At 33.2% G+C, this 19,832-nt stretch overlaps 1 protein-coding gene across 1 annotated transcript; it reads right to left on the bottom strand.

The window, feature by feature from the left end:
- Positions 1 to 9,332: 9,332 nt before the first annotated feature.
- LOC132030998 (auxin-responsive protein IAA27-like) lies at positions 9,333 to 13,961 on the bottom strand. Its single transcript, XM_059420827.1, has 5 exons — positions 13,390 to 13,961; positions 11,809 to 12,017; positions 10,832 to 10,973; positions 9,883 to 9,944; positions 9,333 to 9,697 (listed from the first exon to the last, which is right to left on the bottom strand). Exons 1-5 carry the CDS (start codon positions 13,788 to 13,790, stop codon positions 9,663 to 9,665), a joined length of 849 nt encoding a protein of 282 aa, XP_059276810.1. The 5' UTR covers positions 13,791 to 13,961; the 3' UTR covers positions 9,333 to 9,662.
- Between the last annotated feature and the right edge of the window lie 5,871 nt (positions 13,962 to 19,832).

A 19,832-nucleotide genomic window follows, 5' to 3' on the forward strand; every position in this document is an offset into this window, starting at 1 on the left:
AAGAATCACATACTAATTGAGAATATTAACAGATTTAGGTATTTCTTATAAAACTTTTTAGTACGAAAGATTAATAATGGAGTTTTGTTGTATCAAGTATATGGAATTAAGATCAACATAGTTACACTGCTAAAAATAGAGATTTTTCTCACCGACATTCTGTGAGAAATTTATATTATAAGACATGATTTTTTTTTTCCATTTCATTCTCACCGAACTAGCTCACTGGTAAAACGCATGATAGGAAAAAAGTTTCCTTTAAAAGGCCGGAAAATTTTCTAATTTTCCCGTGTTAACACTACTATTTAGATTTTTCCCACTAACATTCGGTGAGAATAGCCACTGAACATTTTTTAGTGGGAAAATAGTGATTTTGTATTACTGTTACAAGGAGAATGACTTCTTGCCACAATTAAATAAGGAAAATCATTTTTTAAAATTAAAATATAGATTCACCTATGCTTTTGGTAAAATTGGATAAGCACGAATAATAACCAACCCAACAACAAACCCAATGAGGCTATCTTTAAGCTCAACACAGATAGTACATGCCTAGAGAATTTTGGGGCAGTGGAAATAGGAGGTGAAATGAGAAACATCAATGATTGTAGTTCAACATGATCTTGCCCCCATCAAAATATATTCAGACTTATCAGAGGTGGCTACTATATATATATATATATATATATATATTTTATGGGATTAGTTGTCGCATTTTTCATATGAGATAGCTAATCTCATCATTTTAGTATAAATAGTGGGATAAAATAATCTTGAGACTAATTAATACCAATAATCAAAAGCAGGATAAAACAATCTCATAGGTTATTCCGGGATTATTATTCTTATCCCACCAACCAGACTACTAATATAATTAATGTCCACCGTATTATCAATATCATTTTTAAATTCTTATTTTATGATGTTGTTTATTCATAATTCGTTTATAATGATGGTGTTTGACAATTCGTTCGCACCTCGACTATTATCATCTACGTAGCATCTGCTGTACCGATTAATACAGACACGGATAATTCTACTAACCAAGGTAAGCTTCTTAGTAATTGATCAAACATTTATCAAAGAACTTGAGATCAATATTCTCTCTCCAGGCAACAACTCTATCAAAGAGTACTCAAAGCATGCACATCCGATCTAACAGATTTGGTCAAATATGTTTATCAATTAGGGTGTGTTTGGTATGGAAAGGTTTATTTTCTGACTTTTTAAATATTTTGTTGGTCAAGATGTATTAAAAAATATTTTCTCTAAGAAAATAAGTTTCTCAAAAATCAGAAAAATGATTTCGATAGTGGAATTAGAAAACATAAGTTTCACAAGTATCATTCCATATTGATTGTCTTCCCACACCACTAACATTCCACCCATCCCCATGCCCCCTTCCCAGGGGCGAATTTATATATTAAATTTGGGGCACATGAACCCATAGTCTCTCCGTAAAATTAGTATTTTATGTATATACTTTCTAAAATTGATATATTATTATCTGCCTGACTAATGTCCTTGACTTCCATAAGCTGTTTCGCATTATTTTGATACATGTCTACTAATATAATTAATGACATTCAAAGAGTACTTAACCGTTTGATATCAATATCATTTTTAAGTCTCTTATTTTATGATGTTGCTTTATTCTAATTCGTTTATTAATGATGTTATCATGTTTGACATTATTCACCGAGTCCCTCACTGGGGGCGGGTACGTTATATGATGATATGATGATACGATGATATGATTAGCAGCTGCTGTACCGATACGGTATATGTGTACACGGAGTCCCTACTAACCGGGTATGGTATATGATAATGATATGCATGATTTCATTAATTGATCAAACAATTGTCTCAAAGATGACTTGAGATCTTTATATATATTCTCTCTCCAGGCAACAACTCTATCAAAGAGTTTTTGTGATCCCCTCTTAGGACTTCTAAGCATGCACATCCGAGTGCTCCAACAGACTTTTTTAGTCTTTTGATGTATATATATGCTTATCAATTAGGGTGTGTTTGGTACGGAAACATTTGTGGGTTGTATATAGACTTTTTAAATATTTTTGCGTTGGTCAAGATGTATTAGATATATATATATTGGGATGTTGTAAGTCGGCTTGCGTGTATATAGTTGGGACGTTCCCAAAAATCGGCTTGTGTACTATGTTATCTTTTAATTGGTCGTGACTCCTCAGGAGACAGGTTACCTATATATATATATATGACGTTCTGAGATAACGTCTTGTCTTTACAAGTTTCCATATTATGTTTGGTTTCGGGTTGATTATAGCTAACAGGTCGGTATACGAGTGTCCAGCTCGAGCACTAGTCGAACGGGGTTTATGACAAAATTTGGGGAGTTCATCCTCGGAGTGTCTGAACCGTGTCAGAAGTCTTGTTTATCGGTGTGTTGTCCGTAAAATTAGATATTTAGGATGTTATATCTAAGATTGCGATAAAGACATGATATATTATACTAACTCTTGATTTCGGCGGAGAAGAACGACATCGACAGAAGAAAGTGACTGATACACCCATACTACAAGAAGGCTATATGATACACTTGGTTGAAGGTTGAGTTATTTACCTAGAGGAGTAGGGATCAATTTCCCACTTAATAGTACATTTTTTTCCTTTTTTTTTTTTTTATTTTTAGTGTTGTACCCATGTTCTAGAAATCCTAGATTCGTCTCATGCCCCTTCCCCTCACCTCGAGGAGTCCGGAACCAAAATATATAACCTCAGAAAAAAGTGTTTGAACCAAACTACCCCAACCAAAAAAAAAAGTTACAAAAGCGCTTTAGCGCGATGAAATTATCGCGCTAAAGCACTTAAGCGGGACGGCCGTTAAGTGCTTTAGCGCAGTAAGGGGTCCATTTTTTTTTTTTTTTTTGGCCCTTTTGGTTAACCCCTTTTTCATTACACTTTTTAACGTACTTTCACCATAGATAATCATGCTTCGGGACCAGAAACTTCAATATTTTATATAGAACCCTACTTATTTTTGTGCGATTAATAAGGTAGGCTCAATACATCAAGGATAAGAAAATCTTCGGATTGCCGTTTTAGTGGTTGAAAAGTGCTCGAACGCCATTTTTGTTTGAAGGCTTGGTGTCATTAACTTTAAGTTCTTTACGAATACTTAAACTTGTTCATTAATAATAAACCAAAAGTAGTAAAAATACAATCATCAAAAAAAAAAACTTAAAATACATTCATCAATTCATCCCTTGAGTTGATGAAAAACTAAACATACTAATATTCTTCAAAATAACAACATCATCATAAATTAAACTTAAAACTAAAATCACAACATTCTTAATCATGCTTGTTCTCTACTGAAAAAAGATGTGTCTTAAGAAACCGCCAATATTTTTCTGAGGACGATATTGAAGACTTCTATTCTGATGATGATTAAGAATATTGTGATTTTAGTTTTAAGTTTAATGTATGATGATGTTGTTATTTTGAAGAATATTAGTATGTTTAGTTTTTCATCAACTCAAGGGCATGAATTGATGTTTTTTTTTTTTTGACGATTGTATTTTTACTCCTTTTGGTTTATTATTAATGAACAAGTTTAAGCATTCGTAAAGAACTTAAAGCTAATGACACCAAGCCTTCAAACAAAAATGGCATTCGAGCACTTTTCAATCACTAAAACGGCAATCCGAAGATTTTCTTATCCTTGATGTATTGAGCCTACCTTATTAATCGCACAAAAATAAGTAGGGTTCTATATAAAATATTGAAGTTTCGGGTCCCGAAGCATGATTAATCTATGGTCAAAGTACGTTAAAAAGTGTATTGAAAGAGGGGTTAACCAAAAAAAAAAAAAAAAAAAAAAAAACAGGGCCCCTTTAGCATAGTAAATTCTTTGTGCTAAAGCACTTAACGGTGCCGTCCCAGTTAAGTGCTTTAGCGCAGTAATTTATTGCGCTAAAGGCAGTTTTGTAACTTTTTTTTTTTTTTTGTTGGGTTAGTTTGGTTCAAAAACTTTTTTCTGAGGTTATTTTGGTTCCAGACTCCACCGCGAGCTCCGCACGCCCGACCCTCTCACTACTCCCCCCACCCTCAACTCAACCCAACCCATCATCCTCCTCCTTCCATCCACCCCACCTACACCCTTAATTTTAGTGTTTGCCTAAATTGTACATAAATGCTCTTAGATAATATCTTATATTTACTTATCAAACACTAGAAAATATGTACGTGAAAACATTTTCCTTTATGCCAAACACATCCTTAGAGTATCTAGTTTAGAAAAATTCAATCTCCTGATGAGCTTGTTGTTAAAGGTGATGCATAATTATATTTCAATATGCGGAAGCAATTTTATATTTCAATATGCCGAAGCAATGAAACTAAGTACTCCTAAAAGATTGATCACTACAAATTAAAGCCTGCCAAATTAAAGTACTACATCAAGAAAGATTCATGAACACATGGAGTGACTCACGAGTGATGGTAGCAAAAGAAGCAAGTTGCTTCTTTAGGATGAGTCCTTTTCTATTTTTATTCAGCATGTGGGATATATTTAGTACTTTAAAATGGTATCAATGTACTAAAAAGGAAACTTCCTAAAAGAACTTTTTATTATCTTTTAGAATGGTGTTTGTGAAGTACTGTAACACTTGATCGATGATGGCCATAATGTTTGTTTTTTCAACACTTAAAGCTTTTGAATGATGAAAATTCTGATGTCGCTTTAATATGCTTTTCCAAATTGTATTAGTAGTATTAGCCAAGTTGCTTGTGAAAAGTGAAAACTCGCCATTCATGCAGCTCACGCACGCCATATAAGCAAGGGCGGAGTTAGCGGGGGGCGCGACAGATTCACCGAACCCTCTTCACTGAAAAATTATCTTTTGTGTAGACAAGGTCAAAATTAATTTTTATTAATTTTTAGGTACAGTGTATATTGTAAATCTTTGGATTCCTTTGGCATCTTCATGTGTTTACTTCTTCATAGTGTAAATCTCCTTAAAGAAAATTCTGGCTTCGTGCGATATAAGTTTGAGTTGAAGAATCTATGGTTTTACATTGTTTATTTGTCAAATTGTAAGATCTATGCTAATTTACTCTTTAATTTAATAAATATAAATCCCTTTAGTAGGAATATACCCTAAACCCTTTTAGAAAAACACACTCATAATATCCCAAGTTGGTTGTGTAAAAGTTCACAAAAGAGTAATAATTTTACTTCAATTCACTTATTGCTTAAGTTTAGAGTTAGATGCTCATATTTTTTCACATACGTATGTAGTATTAATCGGTAGCATAAAAAATGTTGAACAAATAGTTAAATTTTGTCAAATATACTGACTGTAAAAAATCAAAACTTTTACTGCGAACAAATTCATACAATTCAAATTCATAATTCAACTAGTGAGGTTATGCCCGGGCTACGCCCTGGCCCAACAACTATTATATGTGAGCAATCTTCCAATAGTCCTATGTAACAATCTTCCAATAGTCCTATAGGTTACATGATTTCCAATTTTTTGTATTAAGACAGTTGCATGTATATATTTTTGTCCTATGTCCCTGGGATTTCCAATTAATGTAAAGTGTAAGTTTTTTATGAAATAAATCTTATGATAACAATAGTAATTAAATTAAGCTTACAATGAAATCGAGTGCATACCTCTTGAATCTAAGATTTTATCCTGCTGAAGATAGAACACATGTGTACTGTGCATTAAGCAGCTTAGCCCTTTAGTAGCTTTTAAATAATGTTACAATATGGTTTTGCTCCTGGTTACAACAGAACAAAGAATAAAACCTTGATTTGAAGCCTTTGATTAAGTTTTCCCCTTTTGATTTCATATTGTAGTAATTTTCTTTTTAACTGTGTTATTTTTTTTTAATTTTTTCCCGGTGCAAAATTGAGAAGGAGCTTATTATCATCAATATATCTTACAACTAGGGCTGGGCATAAAACACCAAAACCGAATTATCGAATCGAACCGGGGATTTTGATAATTCGGTATTCGGCATTTCGGTTTTTGGTTCGATTTTCGGGAATAAAATTAAAAAAAATACGGTATTTGGTATTCGGTTTGAGATAAAAATACCGTTCTAAGTTTACGTCAGATTATAAGAAAAGATTTCTACTGCTAAGTTAATACTATTACAGAGAAAGATGAAGGTGCAAATATATCTTCTAGTTAAGCAGCATCCATAAACAAATGTTACAGAAATCATTGTTCTGAGTGCAAAAATTTACACTACATATTGAGCCTAACTTGATAAACTGTCCATCTTGTCAAAGATTGGTTGCTGCAGGCAATTTTCTTTGTTTTCAAAACCACATGATTCCTTTGCCCATATCTCCTATACGAAAGAGGCTGCATAAAGTGCTTCACTAGAGTTTTGCCTAGAGGATCGGATTTGATGGAGCACTCGTTATTTAAATTGAGAGACAATGCGATCGCGACATGGAAAGCAACAATTCATATAATCGATTGCTCAAGCTTGCTTAGAATTAAGACATAGTTATTTCCCATAACTGGTTGTGTTAAGGACACTGTCAGTTGTCATCCCTAAATTGAAGATCTGTGCTTTAGTTGATTTAACGTGATCATTGCAAACTAGAGGTTGGTTTTAATTTCAAATCTTTTACCTTTGCACTTGGAATGTTAGATATATGAGAAAAGGCAGGGATTGTTTCTTACGTGATTATGTTATTGGAAACATTTATCCTATCAAGCTCGTTAACGGAAGCTGTTATATATCTGGGCGAATGAGCTTGGCCAGTGATAATCTTTGACTTCAATATGGTATTATCAAATACCATACCGAACCAAAGTTTGATTTGCCGAATTACCGAATCGAAGATTCAAAGTTCGGTATTTGATATCTACTTTCAATCACCGATTACCAAATTACCGAACCCGAACTTTGAAAATACCGAACCGAATACCAAACGCCCACCCCTAAAATTGCTGATCTTTAATTTTTTCCCTTCGCTTAAAAAAGTGGCCAAAAATATCCCGAGGTTCTTGGTTCAAATTTTCGCTCAGTCAAAAAAAAAAAAAAAAAAAAAAACAAGGCAAGGCTTTCGCAAAACCTCCGCCTTAAGGTCTAACATTTGCCCAAAATTAGGCCTATTCGAGCTAAAGTTAAGCCTTAAGGCAGAGGTTTGTCTTAAAGCCTAATTTTAGGAAAAAGTTTGCCTTAAGGCCTAATTTTGCTACAAACAAAATATATATATATATTATATATATATATATATATATATATTTTTTTTTTTTACTAAGCTCGAGTTCGAACCCAAAACCTCGGGGTATTAGGCGAAGGCAAAAATTAAAGACCACCCCCGAATAAAGGCAAGAGTGCAAATTGCCCAATGTGTTGAATGGGGGCTTTTAAGAAGTAGCAAATGTATTGATTAGGGCAACTTACATAAATAACTATCTTCTAGTGCTTGCTTTCAATTCGTAACTACCTTTTTGTTATTTACAATTCGTAGCTACATTTAAGCATTTTCATTGTATTTGATGTATTTCAGTGTATTTGAATACACTGTTCAGTTGTATTCAACATTATCTGATGTCACACGTATTTGGTTATATTTGGATACATGCAACCTTAAGTGTTCTGAATACATGTGTATTCAAAATGTTGTATTTAAGTGCATTTAAATATACGACGGGGCTGTGTATTTTATTGTATTTATATATTGATGTATCCTTTTGTTTTGGTTGTATTTGATTGTATATAGATCATTTAAACAACACATACAGTCAAATACACCTAGTTTTCCCAAAAATACAATCAGCCAAATACATTAAACTTATATTTACACTCAAAATACGACGAAAATACACTCAAATTCCGAGATACAAGAAGGAGAAGAAGCCATGGATTCCGGTCAAATACAAAAAAAATACACTCAAAAAATGACGAATACTCTCAAAATACACTCAGATCTGATATACATGGAGGAGGAGAAGCCATGAATTCCGGCCAAATACAAAAACATACATTCAAAAAATGACGAATACGCTCAGATCCGATATATAAGAAGGAGAAGAAGCCATGGATTCCAGTCAAATAAAAAAAATACACTAAAAAAATAACGAATACACTCAAAATACACTCAGATCTGATATACAAGGAGGAGGAGAAGCCATGGATTTCGGTCCAATCTCCAGTCAAGTATAAAAAATGATGACTACACTCAGATCTGAGATCTCATGTTGTTCGTGAATTCCGGTTTCTCCGACGTGCGTGAATCTCCACGCGTCATCACCGAGTCTGAACTCCAAAACGAACAGCCACTCAACGCCACCAACAGCTGCACCGCCCTCCTTTCTGATTTTCCATCATTAGCCGCTGCCGCCACCACCAAAACAAAGACAAAAAAGCGATTCGCACACGTGGACCGGTTAGAAGCATTAAGATTTCCTCAGGTGTTAGGGTTTGAGATTGAGATTGTTTAACGACTATGTAGATTGAGAACTCTTTAAGTGATATGATTTTTCTAATTTTGGAGGAGAGAAAGGGGTGAGGGAGAAATACAAGCCATAATCCTAATGTATTTGGTATAGCTATGAATGGTAATTTACAAAATCACTGTAGCTACTAAATATAAATAAATTAAAAGGTAGTTACTATGAATAATTACCTCTTAGAGGTAGCTATGCCAAGTAATTATTACTGTTAATTAACCTTCATTCTTTGGTTCATTCCTTACACTAATGAAATTACAGGTAATTTGTACAAATAAGATAATTTAAGATCGTTGTTCTAATTTTGTAATCGTTTAAGGAATTTCTGCAAACATAATCTCGGCTCTATATATTCAGAAGAATAAAAGTTAACTTTTACGAGTTATGTCCAGTTGGTCATAACCTTGGTAAAATCTTGATTATAGATCATGTTAAACTTCTTGAAAGTCTTGCCGAATTGACAAATCTTGCCTTATTTACAAGTTACGTCGGCAGGCCGTAACTTTAGTATATTTTAATTCTACTTATCTGGTTTAAATTTGAATTGCTTACGAATCATGCCAGTCTAACAAATCTTCCCTGTGTTGTTCAATTGTTCATATGCTTTGCTGGAGTTGGCAAGACTTGGTACTAGTTTTGTTCTACCTACCTTGTTAATTTCACAAGTTTATGTAGAATTGGATAACTTTTTAGCTTCCTCAACAACAATTACTTCTCTATAACAAATGACTGAAAGGATTTATTTATATCCATTGAAAGTTTAGACAAATGTTTACAATTTAACCTCATATAGAAGGCTAATTTCCCTAATTTTTTTCAGTTTACTAATTCCATTGATTAAGGATAGATGCACATATAGATAGAGATAAAGAGACTTCTATAAACAAACAAAAGTAAGACCATTTACATATCTGTCATTTAAGCCTTGGAGACTCAAGCAGTTAGAATACAGAGAAAAATAGCATAACATTCCTACAAAGGCTAGAAACTAGAATACTCTTGCATATTATGAATACATATGTAACGCAAATAGTTACACTAAAGACTTGTAAAATAAAGAGAAACTCGAAATCCTGGTGCCAATCTTCAAATCTAAATTTGGCCTTCTACCTTAGCATATACACCTGAATTTCCATTTCTCATTGCTTATAGAGATTTGATTGACATGTTTCATCGAGAGTACTGCAGATTCTAACGATTTTTGCACTTCTCCGTGGCTCTCGGAGCTGCAGGAAACAGGACATATACTACGTGTCATATGTCGGATAGTACAAGATTCATTCTCCATTGTTTAGTTTGGGACATTTACTTTTGGAAGTAGTCTATGTACTAGAAAAATTCACATGCATTTCTCACATGATTTTGATAATTATGCAAATCACAAAGGGAAATGTCAGCAACATGTAATTACCTAGACCATTTGCATCTGAACTCTTCATGATCCTCAGCTTCTTGCAGGTCTCCGTAAACATCCTACAAAAGATCAATAATTACATAGTAAACATAGGTTATAGTTCAATGGCACCTTGGTTGCTCAAGTATCTAGATTATGGGAGAGGAGAAAATATAAGCAGAAGCATTCAGAATGCTAAAGATCAGGTACCCCGTGGAATTAGTCGAGGTGCGCACAAGCTGACCCGCTATATTGCTCGAACTTTCCAAAAATGTTGTCGCGCCAGTGTCAGGTCCTCCAAAATGGATTATTTTTAGAGGATCTGACATGCAACCGTCCGCATTTTTGAAGAATTCGCAACATAGCTGGCACTGACACCACGGTTGTAAGAAAAAGTATTCAAAATGCCAAATATCAGCTATCCATGGAATTAGTCGAGGTGCGAGCAAGCTGGCCCGAACACCATGGCTATAAAAGAAAAAGCATACAGAATGCTAAAGATCTTATAATTCAAAAACAACATCATAAATCTCGCATGATTTCAAATAGCATATTAGCAATGTCCGTTCTAGATATTATTGTTCACTACTAAGTCACAACCTATCCGTTTAAGAAGATATCTGGCAGGTTGACGGAAATGAGCAATTAAACTCTCTAGGACAAATATTTTAAGACTCGACGAGAATGATTCTGATCTAGCACATGGCCTGGTAGAAGTAGAAAGCCTCTGTTGGGATCTTTACTGACAGCAAAAATAGGTTAACGTAGATGATAAATTAATTAAGTTTGAGAGGCAAGTGTAAATTGTAGAGTGCGCGGGGGTTTACACCTATCCTCTATCATCAAGACAGGTCCAAAATCAGATTAATGCATTAGAGCTCTAATGATCTAACCTGTTCATGAGCTCTAAGAAAGTTTTCAGGAAATTTTTTGAATTTTTGAAGTCAAGATAAGATGTCAGACTTACTCCCATGGGACATCACCGACAAGCATCCAATCACCATCCTTGTCTTCATAGGTAAGAACGTATTCAGATCCATGTAAAAGATCCACCAATTTGCTTTCGTTTAATCCATCACTGACCGAAATGCCTTGAGTTTCACATTGACCTAAATAAATTACAGATAAATCTCAAAAGTTAACAGGCACTTAAAGCAGATGAAAAAAGAAAAGCACGTTAGTAAAATTTAGCTAGTGAAGTTGGTTAAAACAGCATATAAATGATAACAATTTTACTCAAATATTTACTTCAACCTTATTTAAACACCTTGTCATTCTTTAGCCTATCAAAGAGAAGCTTTTTAAAGATTTGCAAGCAATTAAAGACCAACACAGCCCAAACCGAGCAGCATGGTTAGCTTCTTTTAAGGGCGTAAATCCTTAATCAAGATAAAGAAATACTGAAATTTCAGAGAACTAAAAAGAATATAGTTTCAACTTGGCACAACAGAAGGTACCGATTTTGAGCTTTTCAAGGTCAGTTCAGTGACAGCATATAACAATTACTCCTCTAGCAGACGGTAAATTCAGTACAAAGAATTATATGGAAGTACAGAACAGAAATTGTGACCAGTCAAAGCTTCTCATCAGATACCATCAAATTCATTCGACATCTCAGAGTCGAAAAGGAACAAGGGATAATTACCTTTTTGGACCGTCCAAACGATAATAGCCGGCAAATGTATATGTTTTGTATATTAAGTTAAATATACATATAATTACATATTTTACACATAAGTATAAATATAATATACATAATCAGTGTATATGTTTTGAACATTTTGTCTAGCGCCCGTAATTAATTTCGGCCAACGGGCCAAAAATGAGAAAAGCCCAAATAACAATGTCACGAAGCGTTCGTGGAGATTCCGTCAACGGTAAAACTTATAACAACCCAAAAAACAAAGAATTAGCATGTGCTGCTTTCATAAAGCATTATATTACCGGCTTTGAAGCAACTGAACATTTTCTCCAGGGCTGAAGATAGATCCTTATAGCTGTTGTAGATAGTAAGATCAACTTTCCTCAGGTAAGGGGCACCATCCATGCTAACTTTGACATAATGACAACCTGCAATTTCCTCGGTCTTTGGAGGATTACTAACCATATTCTTCCGGGAAGATCGAATTGGTGGCCATCCTACTACTTGTGCCCTGACCAGACAATAAAAGGGGCTTCAATTCATTTGTGGTTCTAATGATCTTGCTTCTACAATTTTACAGATCAAAACTGAACAGCTAGATGCAAAAGAAGAGGAAGATTAAGCCTGGTTGGTAAGGACGGGCAAATTACAAGTATAGCAAACAGAAAGAAAAGAGATAACAGTACAAACAATTTATCAGAAATTTAATTAGCCAACGGTGTGGCCTAGCAGCCGTGAAAACCATGGGAAACCAAGATCTAACATCAAAGATACAGGATGCTAAGTGATTTTTTTTCCATCTGCCTAAGCACCCCGTAGAATAGTCGAGATGCACAAATACTGACCGGGACAACACCGTTGTCAATAAAAGTATCAGCGATTCAATTAAAGCCATGGCTACTATAAATCATGGGATTTACAACAACAACAGCTATGCCTCAACACAGAAGTTGGGGGTTAACTATATGAATCCTCACTAACCATTTCGCTCCATTTTAAGCTCATCTAAGACCAATATTATACCAAAACAAATAAAAACTACTAGAGGGTTGCTTTAGACTGACTTCTAACATAAAACTAGTCAATTTATGATGAATCCTCACAATACATAACAAATAATAAGATTCTCCAAGAAAAAAATTCCGATGGTTGAAGTTTGAGCACACAAAAAACAAAATTAATCTGCTGGACACAATCCTCAAAGGCAGTGAATCAACTGAAAAACAATTTCTTCAGTGTAACCTAAGGAGAGACAGAAAAAAATACTAAAACATACTTGCTTCATGCTATGCTATCTAGTCGACTATATGAATCTTCACTAACCATGACGCTCCATTATAAGCTCATCTAAGACCAATACAACAACAACAACAACAACAACATACCCAGTGTAAGCTCATCTAATACCAATATTATACTAAAAACAAATAAAAACATAGATAGTAGTAGAGGGTTGTGGTAGACTAACAACCACTCAACCAGCATAAAACTAGTCAATTTATGACGAATCCTCATAATACAGAATAAATAATAGGATTCTCCAAGCAAAAAATTGTGAGGTTTGAAGGTTGAGCACATAACAAACAACAAACACCAACATACCCAGGGTAATCCCACAGGTGGGGTCTGGGGAGAATAGGATGTACGCCGACCTTACCTCTACCTTTATGGAGTAAAGAGCACATTTCAAAAGAAACACAGTCAATGCAAAAGAAATACAGTCAATGCAGGATTGCAAGAGAAATAAGACAGCAAAGAGCAACACATAATAATACACACATAAGGAAGAAGGTTGAGCACATATAACAAAATAAAACATGCTTGCTTCATGCTATGCTTCTAGTTATAACTCATAAGGAGAGGTAAAAAAAAAAAAAAATTACTTTACAGTTGGAGCAACACCATGGCCATTATTATTAGTACTAGACACTAGAGACATTTTCTCTTGCACTTTTCTTGGTGATTTTGGAGTTGCCTCTTTCACAGAATCAAGAATCTTGGTTCCAACTTTGACACTATTTTTAGCCTCAGATCCAAAACCCCATGTACCAGAATTTCCATTTATAGTGTCAGAGAAACCCCTTTTAGCACCATAAGGGAAATTTTTCAAAACCCCAAGTGAGTTTTCATTCTTGTTTTTTGGTGACTCAGAACCAGGCAAACCTAGTCTTAGTTCAGTTGCCTTAAAGTTCAAATCTTTACTTTCCATTGAAGAAACACAGCTCTTTTCAGAGTTTTCTTTTGATATGCCTATGTAATTATGCTCCTCTATGGGTATAGACATCAATAAATTCAAGAAATGTTAGCTTTTAGAGTAATAGTGAAGTGCAAAGCTAGTGGAAGTATGCTCAAAATAATGAGTGTGCTTTGAGTTATTGATTGTAGAGAAGAAATCAAGAAAAAAAGGGTTGTTTGGCCTTTTTTCTGTAGCTTCTTTAATTTAATACTGCTCCCTCCGTTCAATTTACGTTAACATATTACTATTTGGCAGTCTACCAAATAGTTTTTTTATCACATTTTTGTTACATTTTTAAATTTTTAATTATCATGATTTATAGTCTTTTTAAGGGATCATTTGGTATGCAGATTGAATTATCCCGAGATTATAATCTCAGGATTGATTTATCCCATCTAGGAGATGGGATAAAATAATCCCAAAGTTAGTGGGATAAGGTGGAATATCTCATTCTTAAGATTGTGTTTCATTTTATATTCTATTGGATAGAAGGTATATATCAAATATGGTATAAAAAATTAGTGTTGGGATATAAAACTATACCACGACCAAAAATCCATTTATGTAGTTTCTAAATATATAAATTTCATTCTTACAAACTTTAAAAATACATGTCAAAATTTACGGTCAAAGTTATAAAGCTTGACCCTCACACTCCGAAAAGATTAGTATAAAATTGAAATGGATGGAGTATAATTGTGCTATTTCTGATTTCTCACCTATAAAAGAAATACACAGAGACACACACTCTGCTGTAGCAGAAAGAGATAGAACTGAAGAGGAATAATAATGGAATTACATATCACATACATACATAAGAAGGGGAGAAAATGACAAATATGGTCCCTTATATAGAGGGAAGTTCAAAGGAGTCATTTAATTATGTATTGAACAGTTTTGGGCACTTAAGTTTATCAAAAGTTGACATTTTTAGTCTCCGTCAAATATTTACCGACTCTATTAGTTAGATTTGATGGAAACTATGAGGAAAAATTAACTAGAACTCACATTTACGTGTACATTTTTTGTAGTTTTTGCTATTTTTATTTATTTTTAAAGTTTGGTGCAGCCTTTTAAGGTGTAATTTTTATTATTTTTTATTTAGTGTCTAGTGCAGTTTTTATTGTCTATTTAAAAAAAATCACTGTTTTCGTCAATTCTAACATTGTTATACATTATACAAATATTAAAAATACTACTAGCAATTTTTGACAAACTTGACTGGAACTGATAAGTGCGTATGTAAAGAACTGTTTTGAAACTACCCTCAAACATAAGGGACCATCTTTGTCATTTGGGAGCAAATTTAACACAGCTAATCCTTTCAGTTAAAAAGTGCTTTAACTTTCTTGCTTTCTTTTTCCCCCTTTTTTAACCACATCATTATCTTGTGGTAAATTAAAAACAACAAAAAGCAAGTGTGGAAAAAGGATAATGGTCTGAATCAATAATATTTTGGAAGGACCACCATTATTATGGCTAAAAGTGCCGTTTTTGGTATGTTTCCAAAATTGGTAACGTGAATTAACATCTTTAACTTCATAACAAAATCATAGTTGTTGGTATATTTCCAGAATTGTTGAAAATAAACTTTTACAATTTGAATAGAAGAAAATGATGCTATAAAGATTTCTCGTACGTTATTTTTAAATTTTTTATATCTAAAAATAAAAATCTAAGATAAATATTATAAAACTAAATATAAATTTGTCAAGAGCTCCAAATCTTAACATATATCAGTATTTGCTCGTGGGGTTTTCTATAATCTATGTACCATGATGAATAATATTATATTTCTTGGTTTTTTAATTTCTTGAATAATGGATCTTGTTTATGTGTTCCCAAAACCAGAAGAATTAATGTTCCTCCAATCTGCATGGTCGCACATGTTTGAAATATTAAAAAGTCTTGTTATCTATAGACTTTCACACACTATTTTCTCTCTAAATATCTCTATGACAAGCTTAATTGGCCTAATTTATTAGAGAGCAAAAGCATATACCAAAATATAGGGTCTGGTTTTAGGGGACAAGACGGCGTTATGTCTGTTAATTAATTCATAGGTTCATACAAGTTTTTAGGAACTCAAGATTGCATTTATTTAATTAAAAATGTCATTAGTTAGTGGATTTTTGTCCTTGAAGAGTGAATAACCTACAGTATGTACTTGTGGGTAAAAATTTCAATCAAAAAAACGCTACTCCTATGACGTTTCGAACATGAAATAGTGACATTAGTTGAGGAGGGGGAGTTTTAAGTTGTAATTTATTTGGCGATTTTTTTTTCTTATCATCCAATATTTAAAGTCAGTGAATTCATGTTGGGTAGGTCCACTAAGAGAGTAAAAAATTTCTTATCAAAAAATTCTTTATCCCTAGAAATCGAATTTGAAATCTGAATTCCAAGTGTCTCACTCGCACCCCTCACTAGTATTTGGCAATTATCAATTAATTCTCTTAATCCTTTGGAGTAAAAAGCAGGTTTGGTGATAATATAATCATTACAAATATTCTTTTATGTATATGAAAAATTTCACATGAATCCTTATGTTAAGACTCATCACATCAATAATATAATACATGAGGAATCTCAATATGATTAAAAAAAAAAAAAAGTTGTAACTTGTCATGTTATATACGATTTTCCTAAAAAATGCTCATTCACGAGTAGCTCAGTTGGTGGCAGAATTAAGATTATCACTAATCAGATTCAATATAAAGAAGAATACAAAAAAGAAGTCATGGATTCCACACCTACTGCATTTATATAAAAAATAATTTTAATCTTGTATAGACAGTGTAAATTTCAGGCAAAAAGGATTCGAGAATATCCTTGCGTTCCTAGCTTCGCCCTTGGCTCGATGCATTATGCTCTTAATTATTGTGTGTGTACGCGCGCATGTGTTTATTTGTCACATTGGTACACAAACTTGTGTTAGCGATGCGTCCAAACGTTAAAAATTGACAATTCATGATATTTCGATGACATTCCTCAAAATGTTTGGCCTGAATCCATTCAATAATTTTGTGTTACAAGAATGTTAGGGGAAAATCCCAATCAAACCTTATCAGAATGAGACAGCAGTGACTCTAAATAGCTTGGAATTAAAGTGTAATTGCTATGGTTGTTGTTATAGTTTATACTTTATACTTACTTGAGTACAATCCTTTTGTCCCATTTGCCCAAACGTGACAACAACAATAACAATTATATATGTGGTGGTATGTTATATGACACAGTCCATGTCGCTCAAATTAAGCTCTGTCTTTGTTTAATATTATAAAATATTAGTAGTCCTTTTAGCATCATAATTTCTCTATTTTTTACTGACATATAAATCTTTACCAAAACTAATTTTTTTTTTTTTAAGCAAACATTGAAACTAAAGTAAAGTACTAGCGTATGTAGCTAAAACTTAATCCCAACTCTCTTTTGTCAAGACTTAGCTTAATTATTACAACAATTTCTTAACACACACACATCAATCGTTTTACTTGCAAAGTTTTGCGCACAATCATGAAGTAGAAAATGGGATACAAATTGAAGGAATCTTTACTAAAGCAATCTCAAGAAATTATTCAGAAGAAGAAATAAAAAAAGAAAAGCAAAGAAAATGGAATCTTTTCCCCCTCTATATAAGGAAAAGCTTAATCAAGACTCAAGAGTAGGGAAAGTAGTCTGCTTATAGCCATGGAATAGCAAATTAAAAACCATACTCTGCATAACTAAAATACCCTACCCTATTCTCGAACCCTCTGCCGAGCTCGCTAAATATCTTGATAACATAGAGAAAATGGAACAAAAAATTAGTTATATGCCACGAGGAGTTTCAAGTAAAAAATTAAAAAAAAATGGAAATAGAGAGTTGATTTATCCCTCTGTTTCAATTTATGTTTATTTTTTTCCCTTTTAATCTATTGCAGAAAGAATATTACTTTCTATATTCAGTAACTTTTTAGTTACAATATCTCACATGACATGTTTAAGCTACAAGAGTCAAAGGATATTTTGACACATTATTTACGTATAAAATTACAAGATTTAAAAGTCTCATTTACTTTTTTTAAACTCTGTAATAAATCAAATGACGACACATAAAATGAAACTGAAACAGAGAGAATAATAAAAACGGTTAGAAATTTTTAGGAGTATAGTGTGAAGTGAAATATGCAGCAAGGAAAGTGCTATTACAACTACCAGTCACTGAGCGTGAAGTATGTAATAAATGGATGTCATAATCATAGGGGAAGACTTTAAGTAGTTAGAAATAGGGGACAAGATGAATCTGGAAATGACATGAAACTGACCCCATTTGAGATTTGATTAAAACGTGAGAAATCCTAACTTTTAGGTCCTACCAAGAAATATCATGTTGCCGTGTCAATATCAGCACAGCTACATCTAGCAGGAGCGGAGCTACAGTATTAGGTATAAGTCGAATGAATCGAGTAGCTCTTGTTTAAATCTATCTAATATCTAAAATGAGTTATAAATTCAATTACATATTTAGTATCCATAAATTTTAAATCGTAACTCTACGTACCTCTGACACATGAGTATAAATATGCGGTGAGAGACCACGGCCATCGGAGACTGACCTAATAAAATGATGGGAGTGATTTCAAATGAACTAGTCGTGTTCATCATATGTCATAAATAATGAAATCCTCAGAAGTACATTAAACAATAAGGGTCGTTTGGTGAGTTATGCAGGTATTGGATTCTGCATAACTAATACCACGTTTGGTAGCTAGTTAAGAGGTAACTTGTTCGTGTATAAAATTAACACGATGTTTGATTTGCAATTTAGAAACCCGCATCACTAATACATGTATAAGTTATAAGAGAATCTATATAGTATTTTATGTAGGATAAAAGATGAATAATTAATACTCCACATGAATGACTAAACGCTGGATAACTAATCTTTACATAAAATAATATATAGATTCCTTCATAACTAATTCATGCATTATGAATACCTAGATAACTCTAACCAGCTACCAGGAGACACCTAAGTCTACAAATTGAATAAGGTTTAACAGGTGCACAATGACTAAGATTGGAGTGTCTAATAGGTAGCATGCTCAATGCCTCAATTAGACGCGTCGCCAAATTTAGAGGTTGCGTATGTATTCTGCCTAAAATTACAAATTTTTCCCTAGTTTAAAAATGCCAATTATTCATCTCTTGTCTAGTGCTTTTGTGATATATCAGGAAGATAGCTGCATGTAATGAAAGGAAGGGGTTTTAATTGAATCTCTTCTTTGAAAAATTATACTACGCAAATTAAACAGGGAAAATATATTTTTCCGTATATAGATTACGTTTTGAGTCCCCTTGTAGTAACAAAGGTAATTAAAAAATTGCTTGAGGACATAAGTTTGAATTTTTTTTTTTTTTTAAATCTCTTTATACCCACTAGTTTCTTGTGATGGGCTTGTTGATTAGGAAACATGAATTGTATTATGGGAAGAGACTGAACTTCTACTGCTACTACTAGTGTCACAACTTTCAGCAAATGTTTTTATTACAGAACATAAATATAAATACATAAATATAAATATATACGTAAATATTGAAGTAACTAAATTTTCAGTTAAAATTCTGAACCTCATTATTTCGAAGTACAATGGATTTAATGATAGGAAGTTAGAATATTACGTATGTCAAGTTTAAAATTCTACATTTGCCTTTACTAATTATATAATCAAGACTTATTCAAGGATCTGATTTTCATATAAAACATTCATATGTCTAATCTCAACTGCGAATTTGTAGTAGTTGTCCTAAGAAACTAGAGTATCATAACAATCGGGAAATATAGCAAGAAGATTAATTGCTAGTGGATGTCAGTTGTCACTATTGGAATCTTAAAAGCAATTGAAAGTGCAACGTGCATTGTCTAAAAGCTCTCATGATCATGTCCAATCATCCCAACATGATATATATGATCTACAAAAGTTATTTGCAATTGAGCAGCTAGATTAATTGAATTTGGACATAGCCGCCATGATACTATTTTCAAAATATGTATGTGTCACATTTTAGTTATCAGAAGCGGATTCAAAATTTAAAGTTCGCTTAGGA

This window comes from Lycium ferocissimum, chromosome 9 (genome assembly GCF_029784015.1).
Source record: "Lycium ferocissimum isolate CSIRO_LF1 chromosome 9, AGI_CSIRO_Lferr_CH_V1, whole genome shotgun sequence".
Taxonomy (NCBI): Eukaryota; Viridiplantae; Streptophyta; class Magnoliopsida; order Solanales; family Solanaceae; genus Lycium; species Lycium ferocissimum.